This window comes from Calliphora vicina, chromosome 3 (assembly GCF_958450345.1).
Source record: "Calliphora vicina chromosome 3, idCalVici1.1, whole genome shotgun sequence".
NCBI lineage: Eukaryota > Metazoa > Arthropoda > Insecta > Diptera > Calliphoridae > Calliphora > Calliphora vicina.
The window spans coordinates 25,274,505-25,295,259 of record NC_088782.1 but is presented as its reverse complement, the minus strand read 5'-3'; the positions used below and the strand labels follow the sequence as shown (position 1 = coordinate 25,295,259).

Sequence of the window (20,755 nt, the reverse complement as noted above, 5' to 3'; positions counted from 1 at the left end):
ATAAACTCACTCAAGTTATAAACAGAATTATATAGAAAAACCAAATGTTTTTGGTCACCTTTTAAAAGCCATCCATCTCGTTCTTACATCAAACCACATTTAAGAATTTTCTTTAATAAAATTTAAGCTAATCTAAGTGTAAACTTCTAATGTAGGAGGTATTTTCTAAATACAAATGTAAACAAACAGTCAACAAAACTAAAACTGCATGTTCAAATCTAATGACATTGTTGAAATGGCAAAAAAAGAAAGAAAGAAACATCAAGCCAATTGAATTGACATAACCAAATACTTGCACACACAGATGTTTCTACATAGATAAAATGTATAACTCAATAACAACTGACAAGGACAATAGATGAGGAATACTCAAGTGTCTTTCCTTTTCTCGATTTTTGAAAGATTTCCAAAATACAAAAGAATGAACAAAAAACTGCTCGACAAACACAAACATGGAGCAGGCAAACAAACAACAGTCATTGAAGCAATCAGACAAGGAAACGTTTCACTCTTGTTTAAACATTGAAATACTATGAATGAATGAATGTGTGTGCATGCATTTGTATGAAGGAAATTTCAAACCGATATTTATCGATTTTAAAAACATTTAAACAATACAAATATTTCATGTTTCAGAATGCTTACATACATACATGCATCCTAGTAGGATCGGAAAACATGTATGGATGCCTCATGGGGCAAATTGATTAACTACACTTTTTGAATTTTTTAAGTTTCTCTTGATTTTCTTTAAAAAATAAATGTAAGCGCTATTAAAGATATTTTTAAGTTGTTCAAATATTTAACAGCACGTTTTTCCTTAAAACTTTTAAGCCAAGTATTATTTGATTTTTTTTTTTGATCAAGTTAGCTTTGAAAAGTTGTCAGTTATGTTCATTTGTTGTTAATCTGATTAAAATGAGTGACGAGAAAAAAGTGCGTACTAAAATTATTATACAAAAAGTAGGCCAAACAATCAAAGGTCGGCCGTCAAACTGATTTCAAAACTAAAGTTATAAAGAAGTTTACACTGATTATAACAGTATCGGTAGAACTTGTCCGTTGATAGAAAACCTGGTTCAGGTCCAGGAATAGTCCACATGATGTTTCTAAAGCCAATAAATAGATAGCATTTTCAAAAGAGGTAGGAAAACAGTCCGGTTAGCTCAGTACTCGGACTATTTGGGACGAAAAGTAAAAACATACGAAGCTCAAAATATTCCTGAAAGGAACTCTGCTAAAAATTTAGAGGCCAAAGACAGAGCACGGAAATTGAAGTCAAATTTGATAAAAAAAAATATAGCTGCTGCATAATGGATGCCAAAACGCATGTTCTGTTGTACAAAAGTTTAGAACCCAAAAGCAGAAAATGTTCTCAAAAAGTTCTTGCTATGACAAGCAATATGCAGTTGCGTTAATAGAAGTCAAACATTTGTTCCAAAGGGCTCTATAAATACCGAAATTTACATCGAGGAATGTTAACAAAAGAGGATGCTTCCATTCATAAGACTTCTTAATGTGTCCACTAGAGTGACAATCAGTTGTATGGAAAAAAATGTTTGTTAAAATTTTTAAGAGTGCCGGGTGGAATATTGTGACACTAGGCCTAAATGTTAAGTGCTGAAAATTTGAGCCAAATCGGGCAACGATTTCTGGACGCGCATCGAGGTCAAAGTTCAGATATATGCAAAATTTTACTGTTAATATGGAATAAATAGGTGAAACTCGTTAACTTTCTGCATTGTTTTCTAGAAATATGTAGATTTATTTATATTAATGAATATTACATTAAAAAAAAAATTTTGGAAATTAACCCTGTATCTCCTTTGGTTCAAAATGACCCAAAAACTGTATTATCGCCAAAATTAGAGAAAAATGCAAATTTTTCAGTTTTTGAAAAAATTTTGCTACTAAATAAATAATTTTGCAATTGAATGCAAAATAATCGAAATATGTACGTAATTTTCGTTGTAATGAGATATAAATGACAAAATTTGATTAAAAAATTTTAAAGTTATTACAAATTCGCCAGACCATTAACGTGTTTCAGGCCACTTGAACAAACTATTTAGGAAACAAATTAAGATATTTCGAGAAAAATTAAAATAAAAGCTCATTTTTACTTAAAATATGCCCATATTTACTTGTATATGAGTTTTTGTCTTCGTAGGATACCGTTAACCTATTCGCAGGTATGGCCAAAAAAAATAATTTTTTTTAACGGCTGTTTCAAAACTCCATTTTCAAATTTTTAAAAATTTTGTTAAACAAATTTCAGATTTTTTCGATCATCACATTGGGGTTTATTGAGATCAAAATAGGGAATAAAAATATGAAAAAATTATGTCAATACCTCTTACAGTTTTTCCGTGCCTGCGATTTAAATTTTGCGTTTTTCAAGAAAAAATTATTTTTTGTCCATACTTAGGCGAATGAGTCCAATTTCCTTAATGTTATAAATTTTAAATTTTTTCATATTTTTATTCCCTATTTTGATCTCAATAAAAGACTCAGCTGTGAGGATGTTAGCATTTGCGAAAATTTTTTACTTTTTTACACTCAGGGATGATAGGATTTCTAGCTTGTTATATACAACTTAAAATCATTTTTGCACTATAGATCAAACCATTTAAATTCACCCTTTATTTCAATCTTAAACATTTTGTATGAAGTTTAATGTTACAATGGATACCAAAATTTAAAAATGTTAAGAAACATTGACACAAAAGAAAACTGTTTCTTTTGTGTCAATGTTTCTTTTGGTATTTTACTAAAAGGACACCAACCACTACCACCTACAAATTACTTACACATGTACACATACACACCCACATATCCTTATGCATCGTTAGCTTAGTAAGCAAATGTGCTAAGTCCACTTTTTATGAAAATTGAGATTTGTATACAAAATGTTGAGATAAGTAACAATTCAATGTTTGCTTAAAAGACATTAACAATTATATCGTATTTTGTCGTTTTAATACTGCGGTATGCAAACGTGTTAAGTAAATGTTTTTTATACCCTTCACCTTCGTGAGAAGGGTATATATAAGTTTGTCATTCCGTTTGTAATTTCTACATTTTTCATTTCCGACCCTATAAAGTATATATATTCTGGATCCTTATAGATAGCGGAGTCGATTAAGTCATGTCCGTCTGTCTGTCTGTCCGTCTGTCTGTTGAAATCAATTTTCTGAAGACCCCAGATATCTTCGGGATCCAATTCTTCAATAATTCTGTCAGTCATGCTTTTAAGAATTTTGCTATTTAAACTCATCAAAATCGGTTACAAATGGCTGAGATATGAGGAAAAAACCAAGACAACCTCGATTTTTTACCTATATCTGGATTACTAAGACATTAATATAGACAATATGGATATCTAATGATAGATATTTCAAAGGCAACGACGTATATAAGACCATAGTAAGTTGGACCTACAATGGGTCAAAATCGGAAAAAAAAATTTAAAAAACAAAAAAAAATTTTAAATTTAAAAAAAAAAAATTTTAAAATTTAAAATAATCGAAAAAATTTTTTTTCCAAAAAATTAAAAAAGAACTAGAAAAAAAATAAAATTTTGTTTACCTAAAAATATGTAAAATTTTGAAGTATAATTTCGTGAAGGGTATATAAGATTCGGCACAGCCGAATATAGCACTCTTAGTTGTTTTTTTTTTTGTTTGCCAAAATTTCAAAATTATATCAATCAAATGGTATTGAGTATATCTACGTTCTTGAATATATTATAGCCCCAAAATTGTTTTAATTATTAGTTTATTTAAAGCAGATATTGGATAATTTTGAAATTTATATTCATCTCTGCTACTGCTCCATTATCTTCTGAGAGCAACTTTAGTGACAATCAATTTTACATTGTTTTTTGTTTGTCCTGTAAAATTTGTGAAAAATGACTTAGCACATTTTTACACTAAGCTTAACGATATATAGAAATTTTCTGCATACAATAATCGGTCTTGGCATTGCATTTAAGGTTCAAGTGTTTGGGGTTTTTGTTGTTCTTTTTCATTTCCTTCTTCGTCATCGTCTTCTATTGTTTTATTTGTTTGCATTTTAAGAATAGTTTCTGTTTTTTTTTTTTGTTTTTTTTGCTGCTGCATATTCTTTTTTTTTATATTGTCAAGTAGTAAAATGTGTCTTTTATTTGTGTTCAATCAAGCCAAACAATAATGATAAACATGATCGTTCAGTGTTTTTATTCTTCTCTGATTTGCATTCATCCATTATAATGTTGATAGTTAATGCAGAATATTGTATATGTAGTAGACCTACTACAACTAACAAAACAAATATATATTTTATATACATCTACACAAACAAATACATCTTTGTGATTTTTGCAAAATATATGTATGTGCATTAAGGTGGCCCTTATTTGGGAATTTTTCAAACATCATTTCGTACATGCAAAATCATCCTTCAAGGTCTCTCGGCTTCAATTCGTATTGTACCCAATTTCCCTATTTTTGTAAGAATCCTGAAATTGCTGCTTGACTAACTCCCAATGATTTTTTGCGCTTTTCTTGAGTTTTACAACAATCTTCATGGAGTAATGCCTCCAATTCATGGTCTTCAAACTATTTTAGCTGGCCTAGGCGATCTTTGTCTTCCGTGTCAAAATAACGTCTATGGGTAAATGAAAATCCAAACAATATTTTGAAATTAAATTTTTAAAAAAAATTTATACTTTGACCCAAACATTAGCCGAATTTGCTAAAATTAGCTAAAGAACATTTTTAGACATTGGAAGCACCTAAAATCAAATAAGTGCATAATAAGGGCCATCCTAATATACACATACATACTAAGGAGTGAGATCGAAAAAACCTTAACACACGTTTTTCTTTAAAACTTTTAATCCAATTATTATTTGATATTTTTTTTTTTTTTTATCAAATTACCTTTGAAAATTATGTCAGTTATAATGTTTAATGTCAATCATGTTGTTGATCTGATTAAAATGAGTGACGAGACAAACGTGCGGACTAAAATTAATAAATATTTTCAACAAAACCCAACATGGTCCTACAAAAAGTTGGCCAAACAATCAAAGGTCTGCCGTTATACTGATTCCAGTGTTATTAAACAGTATCGGGAGAACTTGTCCGTTAATAGAAAACCTCTTGTCCGTTGTAAGAAAACCTGGTCAACATGATGTTTCTAAAGCCAATAAATAGAAAGCATTTTTAAAAGAGCTCCCACTACATCCGGTAGGAAAGCAGCCCGGTTATCTCAGTACTCAGACTATTTGGTTAAAGACAATGCAGCTTTAAAAACTTACAAGGCTCAAAAAGTTCTTGAACTCTGCTAATAATTTAGAGGCCAAAGACAGAGCATACAAATTGAAGTCAAATTTTATAAAAAAAAATATACCTGCTGCATAATGGATGACGAAACGTATGTTTGGAAAATTTTTCGCAGCTACCGGGTCAATATTTTTATGGTGCTGATGCTCGAGAGAATGTTTTAGAAAGTTTAGGACCCCAGAGCAGAACATTTACCCAAAAAGTTTTTGGTATGGCAAGCAATATGCAGTTGCGGCAATAGAAGCCAAACATTTGTTACAAAGGGCTCTTTAAATACCGAAATTTACATCAAGGAATGTCTACAAATGAGGATGCTTCCGCTCATAACACTTCTTAATGTGTCCACTTGTTTTTGGCTGATTTGGCATCCTGTCACCATGGTAAGCAAGGTTTTGAGTGGTGCAAGAACAATAATGAGGTATTTGTACCCAGAGAGGCAAATACTCTAAACTGCCTGGAGCTAAGGTCAGTCGAGAGATATTGGGCTCTTGTTAAAAAAGAATTGAAAAGCACAAAAAAGGTGTCCAAAAGTGTGGTAGATTTTAAACGGAGATGGGCTACAAAGTGGCAGAAAGCTCTATAAAAGCCTTAATGTAAGGGTTTCCGGAAAAGTTTCATAAATTCATCACTAGTGATTAGAACTATAAAAATAATATTTTTTGTAAGTTGTAATAATAATTTCAATCAAATATAAAAAATCAAAACTGTAGGTTTCTTTTTTTATTAATATTTAAGTATGTTAAGATTTTTTCGATTTCAATCCTTATACTACATATGAATGTGTGTTAACTTCCGTCTCCTCTGCCATTGATTGCATGCATGTGTTCCTTAATAGTTATTCTTTGAAATGGAAAATGTAGGTAGTATTATTCTTGTGTGTGTTGACTTGATGTTCTTGCTTTAAAAAAAAAAAAACGTATACGACTTGTCCACAGTTAAAGTTTTATATTTAAATATTGTGGTAAAATTGTTTTGTTTTTAGAAAAAAAAAGTTTTAATAATTCAATTTTGTAAGCGTTTGTCGTTTTCAAATAATATTTATAGAATGTGAAACTAAAAATTCCAAGAATTCAAATTTAAATAAAGGTAGAATACTAAAAGTAAACTGCTGGATAAAGACATGGGCCACAAAATTTGATAGCAAGTTTACTCTGAGCAACTTAAAATAAAAATTGGGAATTTAGCATAAAACAATTTTACTAAAATAATAACTTAAGATAGTTGTGATTTTTTATTGGATTATAAAGAAGACATGTTTCAATTAAATACGAAATAAAATATTCGCCAAATAACCCCCATGACTCTGTTGATAGGCCATTACTTTTTTAATTTTAATTTCCCATGACTTTTTCACAGAGATTTGGCTGTATCTCACTGATAAAGCGTTGGAGCACAGGAGTTGTTCTGGTTTATTCGCATAAGCCCGGGATTTCACAAAACCCCTAAGAAAAATATCAAACGGCTTTAAATCGCATGATCTTGGTGATCTGTTGACATCACAATTTCTTGAGATAATTTGTTCTGAAAATCGTTGCTACAATAAATCGATTGATACATGCTCGTTGTGGCAGATGGCGACGCACAGAGGGATTTGGTGTCAAAATGTCAATTTTAAAAATCAAATGTTGCAGTATTGTAGAGAAATGTTTAAAGATGTAATGTAAACTTATAGTTTTAAGAAAAATTTTATTTTATTTTTAAAAAACTGAAGTAAAGTCCATGCAAGGGTGTTACGCGAAAATTTTACTTATATTTTAAAAATTATGGGAATATCATAAACCGTTAAGAAGATATGCCCAAATCTATAAGTCTATAAAAATTATTTTATTTTTGATTTTCCATGGAAAAAAAATGTAGCCCCACTTTCCCCCAAACCTTTTAATAAAATGAAAGTTGGGAGTGTCTTGTTTCGATTAAAAAAAAGTAGTTTTCGGCAGTTTTCGGAACAGGATGAAAACTTAAAATTTTTTGTAGAATAATAAACAAAAAAAATTCTTATCTATGAATGGGTTTCGTGGGCGGTGGGCATGGCCGATTTTATTGAAACTCGGCATGCGTTCTTCTTTTGTTTCAGAAAATATATGTACCAAATTTTCTTTTTACTTGGATAGGAAAAATTTTATGCGAAAAAATCTATTTGGATTGTATGGGCAGTGGGCGTTGGGCGTGGTCGATTTTGATAAAATTTTATTTTTTTCTTAATTTGGTCCATATAATTCTCTGTGCCAAATTTCAGAGCTCTACGACCACTCCTTATAATTTTTGCCAAAAAATGTATGTAGCTATCCCTCTGTGCGCCGATTAATTCAAAAGCTGAACTTTATCTGTTTCAGTCATGTTTGGTATTGGGTTAAAGTGCATTAAATAATACATCACAAACTGCTAAAATTACAGTTGTGAGTAACTTACTTTATTGGCAGTGAGCGGTCAAAGTCAAATAATTTTTACAAATTTTGCGTGCTGTGGTTAAAATTGAAAATTGTGATATTTAATTTTTTGTTAAATCTATTAAAAGTAGAAATATTAAAATGGAACCATCAACTTCAGGTATTTTAGAACATAAGTGAATAATTTTTGTTTAGGTAAATGTTTTGAAAATATTTTTTAAGATTTTTTTTAAAGTTCTCCATTATTGGGGTTTTTTCGATATATAGATTGAGTTTAAAAAAAATCAGGGCGAGATCGGGTAAATTCCATTAAATTCTCTTAAAATATGAACTTTTAGCTTCTATATACAGAAAAAAAAATCGTGCGGGTTTATTGAGGTTTTTTACTTATTTAAGTTATAGTGAAAGAACTCCTCTTGCTAAAAAAACATATTCTGATACAAAATAGGTTAAAACATTTTTTTCTTACATTTTTTTTAAAGTTGTGTTTTTATGTATTTATGATTGTTCATTACAAAAATTTGAGCTAAGGTCTTTTTTTCCAAAAAACAATAAAGCATTTAACGGGTTAAAAAAATTTTTTTTTTAAACTTTTTTTTCTATAGTGCTGTGTTTTTATGGATTTATGATTATTCAGTACTAAAATATTATAATATTCTCTTTTATGACTTTTTTGAAAAAAATTGTAAATTTATACAATTTTGTGTAAAACAAAAATTGGATTTTAAATTAAATTTATACTAATATAAATACATACAATAAATTTATATTTTAAATTTTTTAATAGCATATTAAGTATGCTCTAATTTCCAATTTTATTCAATAATTTATCGCTTTCCATTCCCAAGTTACAGCATAAATTGTGAAAAAGGTATTTTTTTCCAAAAAAACAATAATGCGCTTAAAGGGTTAAAAATTTTTTTTTAACGTTTTTTTCTAAAATGCTGTGTTTTTATGCGCTTATAATAACTCATCAATAAAAAATATAATATTTTAAAACTACGGCTTCTATGAATTAATCGCCACTTTGGGTACCATTCAACCCACTGTGCGCCGTCTTGCTTAAACCACATGTTGTCAAGATCCATGCCGTCCAGTTGAGGCAAGAACTCCGTTATCATGTTCCTGTAACGAAAAACATTCAAATTCACTGCAATTCAAAATCCGCACAAGACAGTTTCTCGTTGGGGGTGCATTTGTTTCTCATGTATGGACTTTAATTAACGTGATTTTTGCCACTTGATAAATTAATTTTCTATAAATGGTTTTATGTATGCACTTTAAATATATTTTTTTTTTGTTAAGAACAGCTATATATTTCTTTCTCCATTCATAATTTAATTTGAAAATCATTTCTGCTTCATTTCTCTATCAAACTAGTGTAATAAAACTAAATCCCCAAATTGCTTCCTAAGATCCTTGAAAATTAGTTTGGCTCTTACCTTTTTTTTCTGTTTTTTTTTTCTTTTGCATAATTTTCTGCTCTGGTATCAGCATGACAATAAATCTGCATCATTTGATAATAACAGAAACTACGACGACGACAACTAAAAAACCAACTAAGTAAACAATATTGCGAACAAAAAAAAAAAAAAACTCAAAAAAGTGGTAAAATATTAAAGTTAAGAGATTTTATTGCCAGTGCCACAGCACACAACAAAAACAACAAAAAAAATTAGCACTCAAGTCGGTAACAATCTGTCAGCAAAACTGCGATAAAAATATAAAGTTTTGCCATTATCTCATTTACCCACTGCCCGTGCTCGCCACCAGGCCAGCAGCATTTTAAAGGAATATGAATTTTGAACAGAACGCTTAAATGGAAAAAAAAAGAAAAAAAATGAATTAGGTAGTGAAGGAATTATTACACGAACTTGTGTAGTAGAGAGTTAGCTGTTCAACTATTTAACTAGTCGTGGACAGAATTGTAAAAAAAAAAATACTGAAATTTTTTTGTTTGTCTCATAGTTAGTGTTCTATGTAGCTACAGTGAGGGTCATAAAATGCAAGTTGAGCCATCTTTTCGAAAGTAAAATTAATTTTTTTCGAATCTTGAAAGTTGCTAACATTAACACTAAAGCTGCCAACAGATCTAGAAATAGAATATTCTAGTTTTGTCCGTTAGATGATTCATGAAACTACTACAAGGTCGAACCATGTACATAAAGCATTGGTAGGCGAATAGAGAGATTTTAATTTATGTGCATGTATGGGTAAAAAATAAAACATCCGCAACAATATCTAGCAACTGATTGAAATATTTGTATTTTTATTCTCTATTACTCTATATTGTTTACATTCGTTTTGTGTACGTGTAAAATTGACGAAAATCTTCGTAATTTGAACAATATGAACGCCTACCAATGATATAAAGTAAGTGACTATTTAAATTGTTGTGTAAATTTAAATAAATATAAAGTTTTTACAAATTGTAAACTACTGATCGCTTTTATTTGGAATTAGAAGGAAATAAACCACCGTTTTTTAAAAGGTAACAATGTAACAATTTTGTTTGAAGTTGTTCACTCTTACCAAAGTCATGCAAGATGAAATAAACATTTGTTGAAGATAATGGTTACGCTTAATATTTGATCCATGGGAATTAACCTTTCGGAATAAAAGCTATTTTATAGTTTATCGAGCCTAGTCCAACAATATATTGTTGATCCCATTTGACCCAGACCACAGTTGGGCAGAATTGAAATTTTTTGGATGTAAATCTGGCATTTCTAAATGCCTGGTCCGATCGGAATAAAATGGGCATAGCCAAGGAGTATTCGAGTTTAAGTTATTATAATGGGCCCTACATATGTTCCAGGGGCGGCGATATGGGACTCAAAGTAGGGTACCTTCGACATGTAAAATTTTTAAACACGTTCCATTTTTATTTTGTTTCCTCGGCTTGATCTTGAAAAAACATGCTTGGTGTGCTATTTATCTCTTATAATTTCTGAGTTATAGGTATTTCAAAATTTAAATTTTAAAATTTTGCCATACCTTGGTCCGCTTTTTAAAAAATATAGGGCGTACATTTGGGCCGAATGGAGTCGAATTTTTTTTGTTAGTTAGAGAAATAAATTACCATTAATATACAAACGAGTGCATAGCAATATCAATTATGAATCCAAAACTAAACGATTTTCAATTTAAAAATTAAAAAAATATTAGATTTTTGCAGTTTTTTGGTCGAAAAGGCGACTTAACTCTTTTTTTTATTAAAAAAACTTTCGATAAGAACATATAACAATTTTATGTTTTTCTATAAGGTATCTTTACGGAGAAAATTTTGGTATAAAAAATATATTCTATTTTTCGAATATGTCGGCCTTACGCCCTTCGGAAATTGACAAACTTTTTATCAAAATTTCAATATTGGGCCACATGTATTAAAATCCCAAAGCTGGAATCTGAAAACGGAAACCAGTTTTGGAAACCTTGATGTGTTCCCTAGTTATCCCCAACGTATTTTCCCAGCCCCGAAGGAAATGTGGACCATATGGGTAAAATTGTAAAAAATGTAATTTTTGGGATTTTCGCTCTAATTTTTAGGAATTGCCGGATTAATTTTTTTACACTATGTTATTTAGAATAACACATTTAAAAAACGTTGAAAATTTGATTGAGTTTTGTTAATAAATATAGATTTTATTACATATTTATTGAGTTTCTAAAATCAAAATTTGTATCAAAATTTTAATAAGATTAGGACCAATTTGATCCACATTTATTCCGAACTATTTTTTTTGTTTAGATAAGTTAATTTTTGTAATATCTCAATTAGATTAAAAAATATGGCACTTTCACTTTGGTTTATACTCTTTCTAAAACTTTCCCATGACTCTGATTCTGCTATTTTTCTAACCACAACTATCCATTTACCATTCAAACACACAATTTAAGTTATTTAGTTGGTTTTTTTTGTGTCTGTTGCCTTGGTTTAGAGACAGATGAATGTAAAACTAAAACTGACTGCTGCTATGTTGGATTTAATGGCAAACGAATGCTAGGATTTGTTAGAGGGGGGGGGGGGGTTGTTAGAATGCAAAAGAAATAAAGAAAACTAACAAAATATTAATGGATGGTATGGATGAGATAATAATTTAAAGTTTTTCTTCATTTTTTATTATTTTTTTTTTCTGCTCCACCACTTTTCATCCAACACAAACTATAAATTATTTACAAATTTTATTTATTAGTAGATGGCCAAACTGCATATAAATCTATTAAAGTTAATTAAACTTTTCTCGGATTAGAGAGAGAGAGCGAAAAAAAACCACTCCAATAACTAATATAAATTATAAAACTTTTTTTTTTTACTTTACAGATCTCTCCAATGATGAATTGGACAATGAAGAGGATGATGCCGGCAGTTCAGAGTTTTTGAACACCAACAGCTATCATCCGGCCACGTCACCCTTCAAGACCCAACGTCAACGCTCTCTAACACCCGATCGCAATGAATCTCACAGCTCTTCGAGTAGTCTGCGTAAGCAACGTTCCATAACACCCGAATCGAGATCTCTGACACCCGAGGATCGCCGTAAGAAAGGCTCACAGGTGTCATTGAGTGGTTCGCGGCAAAACTCAAGTTCACGCAGTAATACTTTGGAGCGCAAACATGAAAAGGTTAATATATCGCGCAGCTCCTCAAGTTCCAGCTACAGTGGCCGAGAACATGACAATCATGGCCATAGTGGGGTTGCTGTTGGGGGTAGCGGTATTGGTGTTATGGAGAGTGGTGGTCTGAGAGTGGGGGTTGTTGCCATGAATGTGGCCAGCAATTCGCATCGTCGTTCGTTGGGTCGCAATGCAAAGCAGGCCGATGAGCATCGCATAAGAAGATCAAGGTAAATATAATGAAATTTAATTTGTAAATTAAAAATATTATATTTGCTCGTTCACCGGTAACACAGTGCAAAAAACACACGGTCATGACAGTTCAACTCTAATACCAAAGGATAGTAAAACCCTATACTCAGTTTGGCGATTTTGGGGACAAATTTTTTATGGGCCTCCAAAAGTTTTTAAAATCATTGGGCTCTCAAACGCGGTCATGACAGTATAGGTTCGACTCTACTACCAAAGGGTAGTAAAACACAATACTCAGTTTGGCAATTTTGGTGACCGATTTTTTTATGGGTCTCCAAAGATTCTAAGTGGGCCCGCAAAAAAAGTTGTCATTAGTTTTAGGCCAACAGCTTATTCAGACTTGGTGATACCGCTTAACTATCTATGGCAATAATATAGCTAAGAGTCCACGAAGCAAACCTTGTTTGCACTTGATCATACTTTTTAAACACAAATTTTTTACACGTTCAGATGGCTTTGCCATATCTACAACTTTACTAAATATTGTTAGATAAAATTTAGGAGTTCCTTTTCAAAAAAAGGACACGAAAAAACTACTTTTTTGAAAATAATGTAAACAAAATTAGTTTGGTGGACTCTTAGCTATATTATTGCCATATATTGTTAAGCGGTATCAGCAATACTGAATTAGCTGTTGGCCAAAAACTAATGACACCTTTTTTTGAGGGCCCACCCACTTAGAATCTTTGGAGGCCCATAAAAAAAATCGGTCACCAAAATTGCCAAACTGAGTATTGTGTTTTACTACCCTTTGGTAGTAGAGTCGAACCTATACTGTCATGACCGCTTGTTTTTCCAAAAGTCTTCATTTGTTGCACAGTGTAATCGATAAAATGAAAAAAAAAGTTATCAATTTAAAGTTTTTAACATTTGAGTTAAATGACGCTAGCTCATTGATTTCGACTAGGTTGGTTATTCGAATAACAATTATTTTAAACTAGTTGTCCGCCCGGTAGCATTTACTAATGTTAGTTCTTCAAGTTTCTCCAGCCCACATACCTGTTCTAATTTATTTGCAAATAAAATATCTAAATTTGTACTGCATACTTTAGGGAGGTTTTTTATTACAGTTGACTGGACTCAAAAAAATATTTCCGAGTTTTACACGGAATTTAAAATTTTTTTTTTCTTTACAACCCAACTCCTGAAAATTTTGTGTCGAATAAAAAAAAATCAGCCAAATCGTTCCAGCCGTTCTTACGTGATGCCATTCCATACATGAACCATTTCATTTTTATATAACGCAAACAAAATTCCAACAATTAGCAAAATTCCAAAGAGCAAACAAACTTCCTTTGGAATCCTTTTAGAACTAGTTCTTTCATAAATAATGCGCTTGGACCACCTAGTTATTATACCCTTCACCTTCGTGAGAAGGGTATATATAAGTTTGTCATTCCGTTTGTAATTTCTACATTTTTCATTTCCGACCCTATAAAGTATATATATTCTGGATCCTTATAGATAGCGGAGTCGATGAAGCCATGTCCGTCTGTTAGTTGAAATCAATTTTCTGAAGACCCCAGATATCTTCGGGATCCAAATCTTCAATAATTCTGTCAGACATGCTTTCGAGAAGTTTGCTATTTAAAATCAGCAAAATTCGTCTATAAATAACGGAGATATGAGCAAAAAACCGGGACAACCTCGATTTTTGACCTATTTTTGATCTATATATGGATTACTAAGTCATTAATATAGACAATATGGATATCTAATGATAGATATATCAAAGTCCATTGCAACGATGTAGATAAGGCTATAGTAAGTTGGATCTACAATGGGTCAAAATCGGGAAAAATATTTTTTGACCCGAATTTTTTTTTATCAAAAAATTTTTTTTGTCATAAAAAAAAATTTGAAAAAAACTTTTTTTAAAAAAAATTAAAAAACAATTTCGAAAAAAAAAAAATTTTGAAAAACAATAAAAAAAAAAAATTTAATGTGTTTACCTAAAAGTATTTAAAAAAATTTATTTTACAGTATAATTTGGTGAAGGGTATATAAGGTTCGCCACAGCCGAATATAGCTCTCTTACTTGTTTTTATTATTTCTTTGGTTCAAAAAAAGTTTTTAAACCGGTGCCATGAAAAATTTTCGCAACTAATAACAGATCTAAAGAACTAATCCAGAACCATTGTGTATATCACTATGTTATTCAAGAACTAGTTCCTTGATAACTCGAGTTGGGTTCTATATATAGTTGTGACATAAATAGTTCCAAGGAAAGAATGTGAAATATTTATGATTCCACTTTTTGAAGAACTGGATATTTTTGAACAAGTTCTAACATTTTTTCTGGATTTTTTAGAACTAAACTAATTTTTTTTTATTACATTTCCTAAAAAATTTCTCTTTCATTTCAGATCCCTACAACTAACCGAGCGATCACCCAATCGTGGCCACAAAATGGTGGTTTGTGTGGGTCAAAATCATGTCAACACCAATCAGCCGCCCTTGTATCAACAATCAAATATAAGAAACAATCTGAGTAACATGCAATCGACAAACTTTCCGCCCACTATTAGAACAACTGGCAAATCACAATCGATATTGATAAACAATAGTAATGGCAGTGTGGCGGGTGCTGGCAGTGCACGACATCGCCAAAGCGATATTGATAAAAGTCGTTCCTTTGATTTTGATTATTGTAATTATAATGCCCCCGGCAATAATATCAAGAGCCAGCATAGCAATAACTCCTTGATAGGTACACAGAATCTGTTGAGTCGAGAGGCTGCCTTGAGATTGGAATTTGATAAGAGTCGTTCGTTTGATGAGGACTATAGAGAGGCGGTGGTGACGAATAATAATTTAAATGCCAATGCCATGAGATATTTGCAGGCCAATGAGAATAGTGATAGAAATCATGTGGCTAGAATAAGACGCTCTTCGCCGGTAGAAGGTAATGGCAGAAATACCCGCAGTCCCCAATCGTCGGGCTCATCCTGCAATAACTTAAGTGTGCCAAGATCCACCACCAGTCCGCAAAATTATGGCACTAGATTGTGTGACCATGAAATGACTTACGATTTAATGCGTAAATCCTTAGATCGTTCACCCATTATGGACTTTCGTAGAGGCGATAGTGCGGGTGGTGGTGGTGGGGATTATGATATACCCATGTCTATGTTGAGAAATCGTGAGACCATCAATTCGGGCGGCAATTCGGAATTGAATTTTATGAACAGTGACAATAGACAATACGAGCATATGAGTTCGAATTCTTTGAAACAGCAAAGGTCTTTAAGAAGAACTCACAGTCCCAATGAGTCACACTATTCGTTGGAGCGTACACACAATGCTGGCTCCAGAGACGATATAACTCCAAATGATCCAAATGAATATCGTAACGAGTACAATGAACTGTATCGTAGAACAAGAAGTAACAATCGTGGAAGGTATTAAATACACAGAAATGAAATAAAAAAAAATAAAGCTTGTTGCATGTTTAAACGATTGAACTAAAATGCTTTTTTTATATATGGATCAATTTAAACTGCTTGAAATGACAGTGAAACCTAGAAACCAGAGAGTGTGAGAATTATTTAACCATTAAACAGAACTAAAATATAATTGAACACTTTCTGGAACATGAACTTAAAAACCCAAAATTTTTAACCCTGTCCTTTTTTTACACCATGGAATGAATGTTTCAATTTAAAATACAACTAAAATAAAACAAAATTAAACTGTAGTGATTTCCACTTTATAATAACACTAAAACTTAAATACTTAATAAATAAGTTTAACATATTTAGCATTAAAACTGACCTAAAGAAGTCCAACTACTAAAACTCTTTGACTAAAACTAAAAAAAAACTGAAAAAACTGAAAAAAATTTCAAAATGATTTTGAAAAAAGAAGACTGCTTGGCAAATAAAAAAAACAGTATTTAAAATAAATTTCAACACACTTGAACTTTTAAGGATCAACTAAATAGTAGTATGTATAACTAACTAAACTAAATTAATATTAAAATACCAAAAAATAATAATAATAAACATTAAATTAACAATAATAAATTAAGTTTAAAATTAACAACAACAGTAGTGTTAAACCTTAAAAATTAACAACAAATCCAAAAAACCAAAAAAAAATTAAGTGTAATTAAAAAACCAGCAAGTCAAAAATCTCATATTAACATAACAAAAAAACTCACCACTCACCAGTATATCTAAAAAAAATACTCACCACTTTATGTCCCAAAACAAAATATTAAACAGAATTACAAACATACATATGTATTTTGCTTTGGTTACAATTATTATTTCGTTATTTATTATTTTTTGTTTTATAGTGATTTATTTAAATCAAAAACAACAAATGTTCCACTAAATACCACAATAACAACTACAACACCAGCTACCACAAAACCTCCATCTAAACAACAACAATTGCTTAAAGATTGCTCTAACCAGCCCTGCTCCTATTGGCCACAATGCGGAGCTTGTCACAATCTACAGCAACCCAACTATGAATATTTGAAATCTTTACCTTTGAAACGACAAAATACTCAGAATTTCCATCATGTTGAGGAGGAAATGAAAACAAAAGCACTGCCTTCCTCACACAGCTCCAACGATGAACTTAATAATGGAAAGTCTTTAACGCAACTCAATGCCAACATATCCTCGGTAAAGATAAATATCAATACAAATTCAAATCCAAAGCCAACACAACAGCAACAAAACCAAACAGAAGATTCCATATTATTACGGGAACAACAAACAATGATACGCCTTCCTAAATCTACAACCCAATGGACTTTATTGTGTAAAAATGCCTTGGCCTCAACAGCAACACCAGCTACTTCCCCCCAAGATATGACATGTTTAGAGCCCAGTTCTATATCATCAAGCAATACCGTTGTCAATGTCAAATCATCTCCGCTGGTGACAACAAAATTAACGGAAACAACAGCGACAGTGACGGCTACAACAGCAACTGTCTCAACACCAGCTTTAATTTCATCATTATCACCATCCACAGCAGCACTGACATTAACATCATCAATACCTAACACCACAAAGCTAACGCAGCCACGTGTCATACCCTTGGCCGCCACTTCTTTAGTATTTTTAGGGGATTTTGAAATGCCCATTACCCGGGATCGTAATGATTGTACTGACATTTATGAGACAAAAACAGCAACATCATCTAGTGGAGGGGCAACAACAGCAACTTCGACAGCAAATACTATTGATAATAATTTCTCTATTTATGAGACGAAGCTGCAAGACAATGTGAAGAGGTGAGTAAAGAATTAGTTTGATAAGGATGATGACAATAATATTTACTAAATACATGATATTTAATGAAATTGTTTTAGTATTAATTGAAAATTATAAGCAATAAAAAATACAGATTTTCGTTCCAAAATACAAATTGTAAGTTCCTGAAGATTTCATTCATGCAACAGTTTTTGTGTTTCATCCATATACACACCGCCTCAAAAATGAGTGAACACCACAGATTATTTGATTTTTTTAAAGATAATGAAAATTCTAAAATCGATCCATCGATTAAAATTTAAAAAAAAAATTTCGATTTGTTGGAGATTGGGCTGAATAATAGATTCGGTTCTGAAAAAAATAGGATTTAAGTCGGACTACACTGGTGCATATTCCTATAAACGCACACTACTTTTTTTTAAAAAAAATTTTAAAAATTAAACAAGAACATATTTGGGGGGATACAAATTTGTTTATTAAATTAGTTAAAACTTCAATTAAAATATTGTTTACAAAAAAAATTCATTTGTAGGTACTTTATTTATTTATTTTTTTAAATTAATTTTCGAGATTAACAGCCATTTTTAAGGGTATTTTCCTATAAACGCACTTTAATTTATGGGCCACTGTAGCATTATTAATAATGTGTGGATGATCCTTTGTTATGGATTTTTTTCTAATATACGGTCTGGTATTGATTCCACTAATTTTTTAAGCAGATCGGAATCAATTTCCTCCCAGACTTGTTTAATTTTTTATTTCACCTCTGTCACAGTCATTATTCTTTTATTCTGGGCATTATTTGCATAAACTTTACGGGCCATGTATTCCCACAAGTTCTCCATTGGGTTTAAGTCCTGACTACAATCCGGCCAGTCCAACAGAGGAATGCTATGTTCATGAAGATTGCATTATCTTGTTGGAAAATGCAATCTTCATCCATGTTTTCATCCATAAATGAGAGAAGAGCATCTTCCAACAGTTCGTTATATATCGCACTATTCATTTTTTTCGGAACAAAACATATTTTCGACTTCCCAACTGCAGAAAACGCTGCCCAAACCTTAACACTGCTACCACCGAAATTACGTTTTGACATCCGAACATCGTTTGATCTGAAATCGTGCCAATAGCATGAGTATGAGTCAGGACCGTATAAATTAAATTTTTTTTCGTCAGAGAAAATTACTTTTTTCCACTCATCTGTCCATTTCATATATTTTCTTGCGAATTTTATGGTGCTTTTTTAGCATTGGTTTACATTTCGGCTTTTTTCATTTTATGTTTTCATCGTTTCGTAAAATGTGTGCACCGCGTTTGGAAGTCACTGGAAGATTCAATTTATTCTTTATTTGTGTGGAATTCAGTTTGTTGCGGGTTGCTTCTTGTTTTATTAGATTAAATTGACTTCTTGTTAGTTTTGTATTTCCCTTTGTAGGTTTGCGAACTCCATAATTTTGGCCTTTCTTCAAGAAATTTCGCATCACACTTTCCGAACGATCGATTTTACGTCCAATTTCTCTATTGGAACATCCTTGGTCGTGACCTAGCCCACATACAAATAGTACCAATACAAGGTCCTCCCCAGGAAATTACTTGAGCATTCATAATTGTCTTATAATAATGAATATCAAGATGAAATTGGACATAAACAAGTTTTATGTGAACGTAAATCTTTCTACCAACTTTAGTGAGGACCCCATAAGGACTAAGATCGAAAAAACCTTAACCTTTTAAACCAAGTATTATTTATTTATTATTTTTTTTTTGATCATGTTACCTTTGTAAAGCGTGTCAGTTATTATGTTTAATGTCAATTTTTTGTTAGTCTGATTAAAATGAGTACTAAAATTATTAAATAAATTATTATATCTTGGTCCTACCAAAAAAAATAGAAAGCATTTTCAAAAGAGCTCCCAACACATCCAGTAGGAAAGCAGTCCGGTTAGCTCAATACTCGGGCTATTTGATACGAAAAGTTAAAGCCAATGCAGATTTATAAACATACAAGGCTCAAAAAGTTCCTGACAGGAACTCTGCTAAAAATTTAGAGCACGGAAATTGAAGTTAAATTTTATAAAAGAGAATTGAAGAGCACAAAAAAGATGTCCAAAGTGTGGTAGATTTTAAACAGAGAAAGCACTATAAAAACCTTAATGGAAGTGTTTCCGGAAAAGGTTCATAAATACATCACTATTGATTAGAACTAGAAAAACAATATTTTTTGTTAGTTTTAATAATAATTTCAATCAAATAAAATAGTTTTTATTAACATTTATGTATGTTAAGATTTTTTCGATCTCACTTTCAAACTGAAATTACTCCTTGATGGTCCAGGGGAAGTATACCCGCCCCCACATGTATTCCAAGGAAATTTTATCTAGAATCGTTTAAAAAAAATCAAAGCGATCCGATCTATTGAGATTTAAATGTGTTTAGTACGGGAACGTGTGAAAAGGTACTAGTACTTGCAACTTCTCCTCAACCAACAAGTTTTATATGAACCTAAATCTTTCTGCAAAGAGCTATGACATTTTACCATCTTTCTGGCAACATATGGATTCCGAGCCAAAAGAACTGCTCATCTTTTGAAGCTAACAACGAATCAAGCCAATATGTTCAAAATTGAAGCGTATCCCAGAGAGAGAGAGAGCGTTCTGCATCGACCGAAACAAATGGTAATCGGACGGAGCAATTTCCGGACTATACGGCTGGTTGTGGCAAAACTTCCCAACCACTTCATTCTAAATAGTTTTTACACTAGGTCTCCACGCAGCAATATTTTTGAGTGGAGACCAAGGGTTAACAGGTAGTGCAACATGTGGCCTAGCGTTGTCATGATGAAATATTACGGTTACATGTCTGGGCGTTTTTCGGCCGAAGAATCTGTTGCGTTCGGCACAGGTTCCCTAGATTTCAGCAACTCATAATAGTTTTG

General features: G+C 31.6%; 1 protein-coding gene across 1 annotated transcript in view; it reads left to right on the top strand.

The window, feature by feature from the left end:
- Nucleotides 1-20,755, top strand: part of LOC135955357 (uncharacterized) — a 250,127-nt gene that overhangs the window by 194,959 nt on the left and 34,413 nt on the right. The window contains exons 4-6 of the mRNA XM_065505710.1: nt 12,039-12,561; nt 14,950-15,990; nt 16,884-17,837. Coding sequence (XP_065361782.1) covers nt 12,039-12,561; nt 14,950-15,990; nt 16,884-17,837 — 2,518 coding nt within the window. The remainder of the gene's footprint in view (nt 1-12,038; nt 12,562-14,949; nt 15,991-16,883; nt 17,838-20,755) is intronic.